This window comes from Protopterus annectens, chromosome 1.part1 (assembly GCF_019279795.1).
Source record: "Protopterus annectens isolate FY-2018-M chromosome 1.part1, PAN1.0, whole genome shotgun sequence".
Classification (NCBI taxonomy): domain Eukaryota; kingdom Metazoa; phylum Chordata; order Ceratodontiformes; family Protopteridae; genus Protopterus; species Protopterus annectens.
The window spans coordinates 997,377,203-997,393,471 of NC_056726.1; the positions used below are offsets into that span (position 1 = coordinate 997,377,203).

General features: G+C 40.1%; 1 protein-coding gene across 1 annotated transcript in view; it reads right to left on the reverse strand.

Moving 5' to 3' along the window:
* PRPF31 (pre-mRNA processing factor 31) overlaps window positions 1-16,269 on the reverse strand; it is a 518,214-nt gene that overhangs the window by 473,936 nt on the left and 28,009 nt on the right. The window contains exon 3 of the mRNA XM_044087556.1: window positions 1,246-1,306. Coding sequence (XP_043943491.1) covers window positions 1,246-1,306 — 61 coding nt within the window. The remainder of the gene's footprint in view (window positions 1-1,245; window positions 1,307-16,269) is intronic.

The following is a 16,269-nucleotide window of genomic DNA, read 5'->3' on the forward strand; positions in this document are numbered from 1 at the left end:
CCAAATAGTGAACAATGGACTGATGACAAATAGACTTTTGCTGAAAAAGTGGTCCCATTTTCCCCATGGTAAGCCTAAATGGTGTAGTCATACCACTTTAGCAAAAACTAACGCTTCAAAACGTGAGTCACTTGACAGCAAAGTGATCAACTCCCTTTCAAAATGGGCTTTCTTTCTTTGCGGGGGTGAGGGGGATTCCCCCAAGCGAGGAATCTTCAATTCAGCATAAGCACACCTAATACAGTCTACTTTGAGGTCAGTGCAGCAGAAGGAACAATTGCAAACCTCAAATGCAGTCAGCTTGTTCAAAGCATGTATGCTTTGGCCATCAACAGTAGTACTTGATTACCATACAGCTGTTTAAAATACCCTAAACTTTCACTGCAAAATTAAGATCCAAGTACAGCCTCCAAGAGAGACAAAACGTATCACTATATCAGAAGAAAGAATAAATAAAAACAGCTTCATGTTTCTGCTACCAGTTAACTGCAATGAAAAATTCTGCAAAAATCTCCTATTAGAGAAAGCAAGCGGTTTAACTTAAACATGCAGTATCCTTTTACAGACGGAACAAAGCTAACAAAAGGTAATAAAAAGGATTCACATTAACCAGGAAAACATACAGTGGAAGCTCACAAACTTTTCCGTCATAAATCAAACCAAAAAATATGGTGGCTGTTAGCAGTCTCTCTTTTCTCTCATTTCTGTCAGTTCACCAAATTAACACAAATCAAAGCTTAGTTGTATGTGTACAGTACATGCCTCAGCACCAGACTGTGAAACAGATACCCACATGGTGTTACCCACGAGTATAGAATATGCAGCAGACAGACACTAGAACAAACACAGTTCTGGGGGGGGGGGGGGGGGGTTACAACAACAAACTCCAGAGCAGTCATGTTCATCCTTGCTAAACACTTGTCCATAATTAAGTTTTCTGGTGAAATGCCTGAAGATCACAAATCTATCCAATTATAAGGTCCTACATAAATATTAGACTGTCATTCTACAGACTTTTACAAGCCTAGCCAACAACCATAAGTCAGAATCAAATTATGTACCTTGTACCTGTGAGGTAAACACTACTCTTTGAATCCCTCCACCAAACAAGAATGCAGATTTATGGCACATGTACTCTCACATCCATCAGCAACTCCCACCAACCTTTTCTTTCACGGAACACAGTTCTCACCTGCTAAATATCAGCGGTTTACAGCTGGCTAAGACAAGATGACAGCTACTCACCTTCTGCTGCCTTGCGTGGCTTGCCTATGTGCACCTCGATCTTTCTTACAATGTCTGCAAACTAAAAAAAAAAAAAACACAACAATGAAAAACTACAAATGAAGGAGATTCCAAGTAGAGACACCAAATAAGATCATAAAAGGTTCAGACACAACAGCAAAGAAAACTGTTCTGTCTCATTTCATTTAAATCTATATAAATGTTAGGCATCATGGATACAGAAGCTTGGCCCTCAAGATTACAACCTACTGGCCTTGAAGAAGCTTAGTTATTGTGTGTTAAAAGTACGTTGGCATTTTCTACATCCCGTGCACACATAAATAAGGGCACATGTAATAGTGTAAGCACATGTGTAGGTATTGCGGAAAGTAATGCAACCGAGAACCATTCTTAAACTGCTGTACGGAATAAAGTGCACTAAATGCCAACCTTTTCACAGTCCCCCCCCCCCCTTTTCTACAGGCAAAACTCTTCCTGAGAGCCACTGTTTGTCATTAGGTTCCTGTAAGAATGGAGAGAATGCTCTCTCTACCTTGGAATTTCCTAAGCCTTCTCTTATACTTTATTCACGGATACCACCCGATCAAATAATTACTCCAGTTAGGTTTTAACTTTTCTTAGACACAGGCTACTATACGAGAACACACTTCAGTTACAGCAACAAAGCTTGTCAATGAATACTGTTACATGCACAATTGAAAAAAAAAAATTGTATACCAGTCTATATTTTTAAGTCATCTGAATGCTTCCCACTGGCGAGTCACCATGGTATACTACAACTGCCCCCAGCTTTAAACATTCAGTTTCATGCCATTTGAAGGGACTGAGTACAAAGCAGATGAATTACTCAGGCAATGAGTGAAGCAGCATCAGTGCTGAATCTTAAAAAGCTAAAACGTTGTAATGACCGTGCCATCTACAAAGTTTCACATTTCCCTTTATTTGCCGATAAAGCCATAACCAGTGTGTGTGTGTGTGTGTGTGTGTGTGTGTGTGTGTGTGTGTGTGTGTGTGTGTGTGTGTGTGTGTGTGGGCGCGCGTGTTGGGGGGGTATGGTGTGCTGTAGAGCAAACTCTCTACCCAGCTAGTACCAGAGTCAGCCAAATTCCCACTTTACAGCTAAGTATTCTTGCTCAATTTGTTTTCATTTTTCCCTGTTCTGCTTAACTTTCAGTTGAGGAAACAAACTCTATCCTCTCCACTAATGGCTTGTTTTTGCTCCCCTCCTCTCACCCTCACAGCTGGCCATCAGTTGCCACCAGCTGCTCTCTTTATTCAGCAAGTCTACTGCACTTGCCTTAGCCTCGCCCAGGCTCAACAGAACCCACATCATTAGATGGTGAAATCAAACACCAGTGCAGTATCATATTACTGCCAAGAGTTTCTGCCCCAATCCCCCCACCACCACCACCACCGTGTGAGCCTTGTGAGCTCTGCAGTGACTGCCCCCAGGAGGTGCCATGCATGCCTCTGTGCAATTACAACCTCCCAGTCAGGTGGCATACAGAACTTGCCAGGCTCTTACTGCTGCTACTTTAGCAAGCCTAAGCATCCTCCCTTCTCCCAGGATGAGCGAACTATCCTCAGGTCACTCACACTCATCTTCCTAACATCCAGCTCCTGCAGTGCTAGTGATGCTACTCAAACACAAGTCATCTGGGGCACAGACAGGGATTTATCCCTCTGCATCCATGGGCCAGGATATATAAAGTCTTATGATAGCACTGCTGTGGTACCAATACTAGTTCAGAACCTGACATTTTCTTTAACAATTTAAAAACGGTATCTGCTACTACAGTCCCCCTTACTTTGATAGGCATTTTTGCCCAAGTCAAGTTTGGGAGGGGGAAGGTACTGTAGCAAAGTGGGACAAACTTTTGATAACAAACCTGTTAACCTGAAGAAAGCCCTCACTGGTTTGTTAGTTTCTGGAATACACCATTTTTTCAGTTTCCACCTCTTCTTACATTTTAAAAGTTTCCTTATCTATCACATACTTAACTGCAGTCATGTATACCGTACTTCTGAAGACTTTCACAATTAACTTGACTTGCTTCAGGGAGTGTAGAACAGCCAGTACCCCTAACTACACAGGAGTTCCAGTTCTCAAAATGTTTTAAAAATATTGTCTACGAAAAAAACAGCATAGTATGAGGTTCCATGACTCTAACCACTAACCTATGAAAGGTCAATGGGACACCATGTAGTTTAGAACTTCAGACTAGGATACATCCTTTGGTGTAGAGAAAGCTTTAGTCACCTTAGCCTCATCTGTCGGAGGGATTTGTCAGTACCATTTCATCAGTTCTAGTGCTGTTAAAGAAACTTTTGCCTTCTTCAACCTTCATGCTTGATCAACCATATGCAGAGGATGAAAGCACAATTATGTAATGGATGTTCAGCTTTAAAAAAAAATCATTACAAAATATTGACCCGACAGTTCCATTAGGTTTTGCAGCACACATTATAGGGCTGTCCCACCCAATTTAAAATTCCTCAATAAGCCCTAGTTGAAGCATTATTCTCACTTCCTTTGGAGCAACATTTCTTTGTGGCTTAGGTATTTGAGCTAAACTCTCTCTCCTGGATTAGTTTCAGTATGGTTTTGAATAAAGTTTGCTACGCAATTCAGCCAAACACAGGGATTTTAGCTCTCGTTTCTGTGACTTGCCTAGTGTTATCACCCACCTGTACTGCTGACACAAAAGCTGCGTTTCTCTCTTCCTTGGGCTTACTAATCTGGGCTACTAGACTATGGATATTTGTATTTTATTCTATTCTAGTGTTTTTTGATGAGGTACTTTATGTGATCTATGGTCTTCTATCAACAGTTTACACAACTCCATATTAACTGAATTAGTAATCTCAATGGCGCAAGGATAAATCAAGTTTCATTAGTCACACAACTTAAATACAGACTAGAACCTTAGCTTGCAACTTCAGTGGTAAAAAAAAAAAAAAAAAAAAAAATCACCAGATTTTATTTATACAACTCTCCATTCCAAAACTTTCCAATCAAATTGTACTTTATCAATTCATAGCTGCTGCAAGTCAGAGTTTTTCTTAAAGGGATACTATACCAAAGCTTAAAACTAAATATAAATGGTTATTACTGAACCATTCATAAAACATTTATTGTGAATTGTAGTGATCAATCTGGCTGTAAAGTCCATGGAGAACAATGAATAACCAACCAGGCTTTTTTAATAAAATGCCCTTATCGAAACATTAAAAAAATGGTTTATAATCAGTACTTCTAAAATATTGTAAACCTGTTGGGTCATTATTATGCACCTTCAGAGAATGTACAGCTATAGAGCTGAATTGGCAATCTTTTCTCCTTAACACCCATCTGCTACTTAGTATTCTCCAGTTCTGGGATTTTCTGTTTTAGCTTGTCAGAAAATTCAGACTTCTGTTCAGGTAATGCATTTTCTCTGTTTCCCCAACTTCATTCTCTTGATAGACACACCTCCAGTGAATGCTCCCTCTTCTTTAAATGTTGCTAGTTCCTCTTACTCTCTGCACTGTAAAATTTTTCAAGAGGCATTTTTTTTTTTATTGTGCAAGTCTACAGGTTCTGTGTCGACGGTTCTACCCTAAGTGTACAGTGACATTTCTCTTTAAAATACTGTATGATCTTCCTTTCCTTGGCTTCTTAGCCCCATGACTGCACCTCTACGGTTTTCTAACATTATGCCTTGGGTTCTACTGAAGCCTACATTTCTAATGGTTATGCTGGGTGACAGCTCCCCCCCTCCCTTTTCTTAAGGAGGGCTTATTCACTATCTGGATCCCTTACACATAGTAATAGAGCTGTTTATTAAACTACATAATTGGTAATAAAATGAAGGTAAAAAAAATTGTGCGTGTGTGTCTTTCCCAAATATCACATCATGACAAACAGGGATTACAGCAACAAGATGAATAATCTTCTCAAACCCAAGTTTGTACTACAGAATAATTGGATACTGTGTCTTGTCCCCATGAATACATACCACTTGAACAGTCTTGTAATTCTTTACTTACTACAAACACACTTCTCTTTATTATAAGCGTGACTATATAAAAAGAGTTAACAGCCCTTTGGGTACTTTAGCTGTCCTGATGTATTACTTAAAGTGTAGGAGTGCTCAAAAAAGTCTAACAGTTTTAAAAGCTGTCACACCTTGCACATAGTGGCCAGAAGCAAAGTGGATCTCTAATCAACCAATAGCAGTTAGACGATATGTCATACTTCTCACTTTTTTTTCACTGCCGATTGTGTGGCACTGTGATGTGTTACAATTTTCAAAGTTCTCTTAAGTTTCTAATACAGTTCTGTTGGACCTGCCATCAGAAAGCCAATGTGAAGCGTACTAAACAGAAAAGTTCATATTTAATACCTTGTTGTAACAAGCTTGTTATAACAAAGTTCATACCCATGAACCTTGTCATCCATCCATCCACAACTCCTTTTCCCCCCATTTTTGCACATGGGGTCAAGCTGTCAACTTTAACGGTGACAATCACCTAGAGCCAAGGTTTATAATATGGCCGTTTTTTTTTTTTTTTTTTTTTTTTTTTTTATTATTTAGGAACATAAAGCAGGATTTGCCACGTACTGCAATGTTAATTTTATCTTTTATTTTTTCACCAAGAATTAACCCATTAATTTAATGATGGTCAGTCTGTTTTTTAAAGAAACCTCTTTATTAAACCATCACTTAACGGCATAGATAATCATATAATCATATAAATGAAAACAAACACCGACACAATCCTAGATGCAAGTATTTTACATCACAAACCATAAGGACACACTCCCAGCTGAAAACATTACACATCACTTATAATCTACTCAATCATTTTCAGTCAAAAACTACATAGCTCATTTAAGTCATGCCTTCTTTTAAACTTCATTCCTCCCCTGTATTTACTGTTCCCACAATTCACATTTTCCCCATGTGGTGTGCTCCTAACTTTTTCTAAAGATCTTGATTCCAGTTGTTTTATCTCTGTTATTATATTCACTACTTCAAGTATAGTTGGTTTAGATTTTGATTTCCATTTTCTAGTAATTGCTTTTTTGTCAGCCACCATTATTAGACACAGCAAGCCATTACCACATCTAAGCGATTCTGAATCGGCTCAGGAAAAAAAAAAAAAAAAATCTCCCCTCATTACAGCAATCTGCCCACACAGCATCTCAAGACGCTACACCCCGCAGAGAATCCTTAAAAAAAAACACCAATTCACTGGACTAACAGAAAATATGTTCCCAATTACCTCTTCCCCACCACACCTCCAACATTCGCTGTAAACCGTAGGAAAAATTGAGTCTACTTGGGGGTAGATATTTTATATAACTATCTCTCTATGACTTTGGTTGAAACATCCAAATAACGGATGTTCACAATATCATACAAAAAACATAGACACACTACTACATACACATTGAACAGCTTCAGCACATGCAAAAATAAAGGTTAAAAAAAATAATAATAAATTGGGGGGGGGGGGCATGTTTTATCAACCAAACCTACAGTCAACAAAATTTCAGTACTGCCATATATGGTGGCCAGGCTTATAATAGTCTGCAGACTGATAGCCTAGTACTTCACTATGAACCTGTGTGTTTATACAGACACACACACAGACACCTACAAACTATTATATGTTGTCAGGTGATTAAAATGCATTCCTCCCCAGATAAAAACCTCAGAGGTTTTCAAGGTTAACAAAAGCAGCTAATTTTTTCACAGGACTTGCACTGAAAGGGAAAGAGAAAAAATGGGTCCCACAAGACATTGTACATATCCTTGCCTGCTTGGCTAATCCACTACAGACTTGCTGACTCAAGCAGTTCTCTCATAGGCATCTCCAGTAAAGGTGTATACAGCTATTATCCATTTACTTACTTACTTATATACGTACATTTATCTACCAGGATGCTCCGACTTGGCAGAGCCCCCTTGCAGCGGATGTTCGTGGAGAAACGTTCCACATGAGCTTACACAAACCATAAATATAAAAAAAGAGGAAACAACAATTAATATATAAAAGCAGCACATATTCAGCAAAAACAAGAGTATACCTTACATAGTGAATTGAGATAGATTATAGATCATAAGCAGAATAAGACGGGCAAGAGCATGAATATTAAAACAGCCAGAGGAGATGGTGTAGTAATGACAGAGAAAGTACAGAAAGTCAACTGTGGTTAAAAAGAAAAGCCAGTTGATTTAGGATTAAGTGAACGGTACTTTATACTTTAACAGTATTTTAGCCAGGGATGTAGCAAGAGGAAGTCCAATTACATTAAATACAAAATGTATACACCTTAGCTACAAACAAGGTGCCAAATTCTGGTTTCTTCCTCACTATGAAACCTGGGAAACAGATCCTTTTTGGTAAACATGGGGGAAAATAATTGTGGAACAGAACTATCCAGACTGACTACAGATGGGAGGGAGAGCACAGAAAAATGGGGAAATGCAGATGTACTTATTACGCTGCTTTAGTCATTACAAAATAAATCAATGGCAGAGTTCCAAGTTAGAAGGGAGACTGTGCACAACGGGGACAATAATGGACCAAAACCAGAACAGAAAGGTAGGTGCTTCATGGTGGACTGGCTGCAGTTTTAAGGATCTAATGGGCTGTGTTGCAGAAACCTGGCCAGTGTGTTGGCAAACCCAACAAACCTCAACATGTCACTGGCTATTATGGATACTGTCACAGGACTGGAGGACAGCAGTCGTGGCACCCTTGTACAAGGGAAAAACAAGAAAAATCCAGGCACCACAAGCCTGTTAACAATGGCACAGAAGTCATAGAAAAAAATCATGATGGGAAAACTAGCAGCATTCGTTAAATATAAGAAATTCCAGAATGAGACGTTTGGTATGATGCCATATTAGAAAGTGCAAAAATACTGCTTGGCTCAACAAAGAAAATTGAATAATAGTGATAAAGCCCCACAATGTGGACAGAAAAGAAGTAAAAAAAGAAAACCAGTTAATAGTAGTTTGAATACAGAGTGGATGTATTGTAAAAATAAAAGAAAACTGCATGGAAAGTAAAGAATTAGAATTTTCAGGAACTAGAGAAATGGAAAGAGGTGTTACATGCTATACTGCAGCTAAAAGAGTAAGATCAAAAAAAGGTTATAGCTTGATGGAGAATCTGATGGCTCATGAGAAGAAACTGGGAGAGGTGTGGAAGGCTTAAATGAGCATACCACCATGATACGAGAACTTCTGGTAGAATATGAAGAGTTGAAGGGGAGAATACAATCACCAGAAACAAGATTAGCCTCCAGATTGTGTAAATCTAAAGTGAACAGAAAAAAAAATTTACGGTAGTTGGCTTTCCACAAAAGTATGAGGGAAGAATGTGTGTGTTCCTGCAATGTCAGAACTGCTGATGAAATGGTGTAGTATCCCAGCAGTGGAGATTAAGATAGAAAGGGTGCATAGAACTGCATGGTGCTTGAAGATGGGGATATCCAACAGACCATGACCATTCACTGTATCATTTCAGACATATCAACTGAAGGAGAAAAGTTTAAAAGAACTGTGGAAACTTGAGAAGCCTAAAAGTTGGGGAAAATTGGATATTTGTAGATCAGGACTATTCACTGACCACATCAAAAAGAAATACCTTTTTTCACATGATAAAGTTTGTAGAGAAAAAGGGTCTCAGACTGACACTTGCATCCTGTCTTGATGAGGATATTCAGCAATTATCAAAACCCTCTAGCCCACCAGAAGCAATGGAATACCTGAAGCTGGATAACTACAGAACCACAAGTGCAGCAGCAGACACCCAGGGAGAAGCAAATTACTACAAGACATCAGAGAGACAGGACATCACGTACAGGTGGGGAGATGGGCTACCTTCACACTTTCCTTTAATTTTTGCTTCTTCTTAAATAAATTTAAATAATGAGAGAGGCAAGAAAGAGCAGGGCGAAACAGCAATTAGAAGGGAAGAAAGAAAAGAAGAATTGGACAACATGCTTATAGGAGATGTAAGATGGTTCTGCCTGTAAGCAACTGTCCATACTGTCTAAAGTCTGGCGTGCTGCAGGTTCCAATCCACATAGGAGAAACATATCTGTACCCGTTATTTATTTTTTTCTGGTACCAAAGCCATGGGCTTAAACTGAATGCTGTGAAATGCATAATTGTACCCTTTGGGAAGTCAACCATCCCCAACTACCATGTTGATAATATGCCCCTAAGAGTCAACTCAGTGGAGATTAAGTGGGGATCTGGGTACACACACACAGCAGCCTTACCTTCGACCACTACGTCGCCACAGTGATGAGGAAATCCTTTTATGTTGCACAGCTTATAAGTAAGGGCATGGCATCTAGGTCCAAAGAGGTCATTATCCCACTGTACTTCACCCTTATCAGACCAAGCATAGAGTACAATGCTCCCTTTGGTATACACCTGACCAGGCATATGCAGCAACTAGAGCAACCTCAGATGTTCCTTACAAGAAGAATACAAGATGCAACAAACCTGCCTTATGCAGAGCGCCTTAAAGTCCTTTCCCTCTACTTGGTTTGCTAAGGGATGATCTATGCCTGGCTTACAAGGCATGCACAAATCCCACACTTATGAATTTCCTACATATTTGTAAGTCAAAGAGCACCATAAATACAATGCCTAAGGACTTGAATTTATCTGTGACAAACATAACATGTCAGAGAGACAGATACATGTCCCAGATATTGCACCTCTTATGGAACAGGTTTTCCATTCATGTGAAGCTGAGTTTGTCTATTACCCAGTGTAAGCATAACCTAGACCAGTGGATGGAGAACTGGAAATTTACACTAGACCTGGCACCCATGTCCCTTATGGACAGAGGGATCTTATAAATGCCTTACCCTCAATGTCTAATTTGGATACAGGACATCATTGTTCTTTCGGGAAAACTTGGCTAGGCTTAGAAAGGCTCCCCTGGGTTGTTAGCCTAGTAACAATCTATGAATCTAAAGGAGAGACTATTCTGCAAGAGGGATAAAACTCGGACGTTGGGCGGCACGATGGTAGGGCACTTCTATGGACTAGGCTTGTAAAGGCTCCAGGGCCATTAGCTTAACACACACCTATGAACGTGTGATTTATATGGAAGCGTTATAGCACAAGACTGGCAGAGCCTGGGGACAGTTGTTAAAAGAGAAGAAACTTTGTTTTGATGGTGTTGTGTGCAGCACTTATTGAAAAGGGTAGGACTTTACTCCCCTGCACTAGCCGGGTTCTTCACTTAGTAAATATAACAATAGTGGATCATTTATCATTATGTTTCTATTTTTTTATGAAAACAAAAAAGCCAAGGGATGACGTCTCCAGCAAGCATACGATACAGCTGCAATTCACTCGCTGACCAAGTTCAATGTAGATTTAAGATAAAGCAACAGTTGTGGTATACAAGAAAAAGTGAGTGCAATATACTGATTATGGTTAGTGCAAAAAGAGTGTCTGCAAAATTTCAGAGAAAAAAATAGTAAATCAAATGACATATGATAGTTGTATTTTCTTTTTTTTTTTTTATTTCCTTTTATCTTAAAAAGCAAAAGGATGAAGGTGAACATAAGAGGAAACATGCAAGATAAATACATAAGGGGACTGTGAAGCACTCATCGACATATTTACTTCCATTACTTAAATGGACAAGCGTGACTCCAAGCTAATAAAGTGTATGCAGGACAGGAGGAAAGAGTATGCAGTCTGGTTTATCATCAGGGTATAAAGCACAGAGATCGTTGCATCACACCAAAGGAATGTGGGTGCACTTCCAACACAGCATAAATTAAGACAGACTGTAAATGCTTGTAAATAATGAATAATGTACAGAGATTTGGGTGAAAAATCAAACTGACTGAACATCCAGGTGGGGGGTAGCAACCGATGAGTGCAAAGTAGGCTAGGCCAAAGTTTAAAGTACATATGAGAGACGGGCTGGAGGGAAGGACAGTGTGTAGGAAACGGAGCACTGGTTGGAGAGGAAGTAAGGCATATCATCCCAAAGCAGACGGGACAATATTTGGCAGAGGGAGAAGAAACCAGAGTAGAGACAACAAGTCACACTACAGAATGGCATAGACGAAATTGCAGAAATAATGGTAGACACCTAACCCCTAATAATAAAAATAAAATAAAGTGAAGTAGGAAACGGAAAGTCAAGGAGGCTGTACATTTAAATGGTGATACAGAAGGTGAAGGACATGGCGAGGTACCTATGACACAAGAAACAGAAGGAAAGCCTAACAGGAATATGCCAAGTGAAGAGACTTAGAATTATGGGGTAGACAAGAGATAAGTTTAAGACTGATGGAGAGAAATAAAGAGAAACATGGGCAGGGAAACACAGCACTTTTGTATGTACAGCATAACCCATGGTTTAAGAATATAATCAAGTGCCAAAAGTAGAGAGAAAGCAAGGAATCTGTAGTGAAATGAAGGCATGGGCCCAGTGGAAGAAGACAATGGAATAGGAGTTAGCTAAGGCATACAGAAAGAAAATGGACCAAGAGGAATGGGGCAATATAGACATACTATCGGCAGCGAGCGACAGACTGAAAACAGTACGGCTTGGAGGTAGCAACATACAGAAGTCTATATAAGAAAGGCAGACTTGAACAGACAGAAAGGAGTCGGGACAGCGATTAGCAGAAGTGGAGAATAGAGAGAAGACAAAATAAACAAAGGCAGTAAAGAAGGAACAGAAATGAAAAGAGGACAAAGATTCAATAACATGGAGAGGAAAAGGTAAAGCCAATGTACAAAAGGGAAGGGTAACATTAAGAGTAGGAAGAAAGATTAAGAGCGGGTATAAGCAAGTAGAGAACATGAGAGCAAGTCAGCAGAAAATAGAGGCAGGAAACAGCAAGAGAAAGGGTTGAGAACTGAAGACCTACAGAGGATGAATTAAGGAAGGTAATAGGATACCGTAAAATGATGAAGGAAACAGAAGTCTGTTGTAGGAACAGGGAAGATGATTTCCTGAGTTTCTGGTGTCTTTCCAGGTGGAATTCAATATCTGTCAGCATGGAAGGGCATGGTTAAACCAAATAGTTCTTCCTGTAGGCATCCGAATACTGGCTAAACCTTTAACCACCCATTAGAGCCTTTTTTAGACAATGCCAAATTAACAAACCTTCTGACATAACAAATAAAACCCAAACAAACTTAAAGGTGTTACAGCTCAATGCTAGTAGCCTAAAGAAACTCCACATCCTACGAGCTCTCTTAACTCTGGAGAATAGATATCTCTTCTGTTATAGACACAGTTTAAATCTTCAGAAAGTACTCTGACAGTGCAAGGCTTCAGTGCCTTCAAACACACACAGACCATGAGCTGCACAAACAGGGACAAAAGGCGGAGTCTCAATCTAGGTTAGCAACAAGCATAACTCTTATGTTGGTTAAACAGGACGATGCCCTGAAATGTATCCATGTGCAAATCACCACAGAATGTCCCAAACCATATCCTAGCAAGTTATAGGTCACGCTGTATGTCCGTAGAATATCATAGCTTATACTCAGACCTACTGGAAACACTCGCCATTAAACCAAACACCCTAAATCGTGGGAGACTAACTACCCCTCTATAGACTGGGAAACGTGCACTGCCTGCCTCATACTCACAGGCACAAAGAATCCTGGACTTTAACACAAAATAACACACACACCCACCAGAGGTTCAAATAATCTGACCTAGTACTCACTAATATGAGAGAATGCTGCACCCCCCCCCCCCCCATAACAAGTCCTCACCGATGACATCAGGCAATAAAGCTGTCTCCCTGGAAATAAAAATCAAATTGGTAACCCAACAATTTATTTTTATTTTATTTGTTTAATTTTATTTTACATTTGTTGATATGCAAGTCAGTAACTATTCCAAAGCAAAACTACGCCCTATTAAGTGAGATTTTCTAAATTCAGTTTGAGGGATGCAGAGTATATTGGGAAAAAGTTGCTAAGGAAGAAGCTGCCAGGTAACAGGAAAAGCGGAAGGACTAAGATAAGGTTCATGGATGTGGTGAGAGAGAGGAGATGCAGGTGGTGGTTGGTGTGACAGAGCAAGATGCAGAGGACAGGAAGAAATGGAAACAGATGATCCACTGTGGCAACCCCTAACGGGAGCAGCCGAAAGAAGTTTCCCTCTCAACCCACAGCTCACAGCAACCTATGTAGAATTGCTCATACGGACCCCATACAACCATATAAATGGCTGAATAGAGGCTATTGTACTTACCAGAATATGCTCAACATAGACTGAAAACAAACCACACTATTGGAATCCTAACCTTAAAAAAGAGGATATACAAAAAAATATATCTCTATCTCTCTCTATATCTATATATACACATATAGACACACACACACACACACACACACACACACACACACACACACACACACACACACACACACACACACACACACACACACACACACACACACCTCTATCTCTCTATCTCATATATATATATATATATATATATATATATATATATGATAGATATAGATATCTCGTGTCTAAAATCAGAAAGAGCAACTCCCACAAAGACAGAAGGAAGCCAAGACGGCTAATTAACTCCAACAAGGACAAGTATGTGTCAAGATAGCTGTAGAAGGCCTTGTGGTTGTAAGTCTATATTCCTAACTTCAAAGGCAGCACACAAGTGTACCGAACTAGTGGTCAATGGTGCCATCACAAGGACATATCAAATTTGCTGGCTGACAAATTCAGCTCAAACTTCACCCCTCACTACCCCTCTGCCGCCCCCATGAAATATCTACTAGCATAACCCCCCCTAACTATTAACAAGGAGCAGGTCCTGATACTGCTTGCAAAGGCCAAAAACACAGCCTCAGTGAAACCAGACAATATCCTGGGATTCCTCCTAAATAGTTTGAAACATGACCTACCAGTCCCACTTGAGTCACTTTTCAACTACAGTCACAAAACAGGCTTTGTACCACAAGAAAGGGTGGATCATCAACTGAATCCAGGAAACTACAGACATATTAGTCTGACTAGTCCAAAATGCAAAGCCATGGATTGAATTGTCATGGAAATCAAAGACACAAGCAGCCTTCAGACAATGGACCCAACCCAGTTTGGTTTTGTCAAGGGAAGGTCATGCCTACTAAACTTGGTGGACTTCTCTAAGAAGATCACCAAGGCAATGGATGAGAGGAAAACAGCGCATACTGCATATCTAAACCTAGCTAAGCCACCTGATACAATACCCCACTTGGGTGTAGCTGACAACCTCACTGAACTGGGCATAAACCCTTACATAACACACTAGACTGACAGCCGATTCACAACCTGGAGCCAGGAAGTCAAGATTAGTAACACACCACAACTAAGAGACTGGTCATTAGAAGGGTACCTTAGGGCTCCGTGCTGGGACTGCTCCTACTTGGTATCTACTTCTCGGAGGTGAAGGTTAATGTCTAGGGCCTTTGGCTGACCAGGTTTGTAGAGGACTGCAAATTGGGAGCCATTACAGATTCCCTCATGACACAAACATCTTACAAGACAGTCTAACACAGACAAATGTTACCAAAGTCATGGATTAAAACTCAAGGTCAAAAAATGCATTACAGCACCTTTTGGGAAAACTGCCACCAAAGCCAATTGCTCCATCGATACGACAGCCATAAGAGTTGACCCACTGGTCAGGGATCTGGGAACATATGTAGACAGTAATCTGGCCTTTGAACAACTTGTGGCCAAGGTAGTAAGAAAATAATTTTATGTCACCCAACTAATAAGTAAAGGCATGGCATTCAGGACCAAGGAAGTCATGCTGCCACTTTATTCAGACCTTATCAGACCCATCACAGTATAATGCCACCTTCAGCATATACCTGACCAGACATCTATAACAGCTGGAATGCCAACAAAAGGTTCCTTGCCAGGAGAATCCAGGGTATAAACACACTGTCATACAGACAGTTTAGAGATGGAGCTTTTAGACAGTCTCCTACAGGTTACTGAGAGGTGATCTATGCCTGGCATGCATCTCGGATCCAGCTCTGATGGACCTTTTGCACATCTGAAAACAAACCCCATCGGAACCACTAAATCCAAGGATTGAAATTTTGCTTTTGACAAATAGGACACGTTGGCATGAGAGCTATGCATCTCAGAGGACCCCCAAGCTCTGGAACATGCTCCCCATTCACATGAAGCGGAGTCCATCCTTAACACTACTTAAGTGGAACTTTGACTAGGGGATGGAAAAATCAAAAATTCACCATGGGTTTGGCCCCCATGTCTATGATGGTGCTGTTCTCTGTCCGAAACTAACATAACCTCTAGAAACTTCCAAACATCCCTCCTCCTAATAAATGCCCATGATTCATAGGGACACAGTTGAGATGGGTTGGATTGCACAGCTAGGCTTATAAAGGCCCTGGTGGTTTTTAGCCTAGGGGTTTGTGATAAGACTACAGAAAGGTTAACCCGTACAAATTCAAGGCAAAATAAGACAGGCAGGGGAGATATGCAAGGATTAAGGGAACGATATAGAAAAATAAGGTAACAATTTCAGTGCATCTCTCATCAAATACAGATAGAAGAGCTGAATGTAATCTTGGGGCAGCAGACAAAACTTCAAGAGGGTACAGTAGCATGTGTAGGGGAATGGAATATTGTGGTACAGAAAGATGAGGTAGAGAGCACAAAACAAAACAAAAGGAAAATGTACCAAGAATGGTTTTAGCTTGGTTGGACTGAGAGATGTGGGATGCGCTGAGGAAAGGATAACGGGAAGACCTCGCACATCATTTGGCTAGATATAGAACAAAAACATGAACAAGAATCGACAATTATTTTTCCAAGGAAATGAAAGAAGTGAGGACAGATCGGATTTTTTTTTGGATCATGCAATGATTTGGCCAACAAGAGGAGGGGGGAGCGAAAGAAGAAAGTTTGGAGAGACACTGGGGAGTCTTAGCGCACCTATTGGACTGAGAAAGAAAGGAGAATGCTGGCACAGAT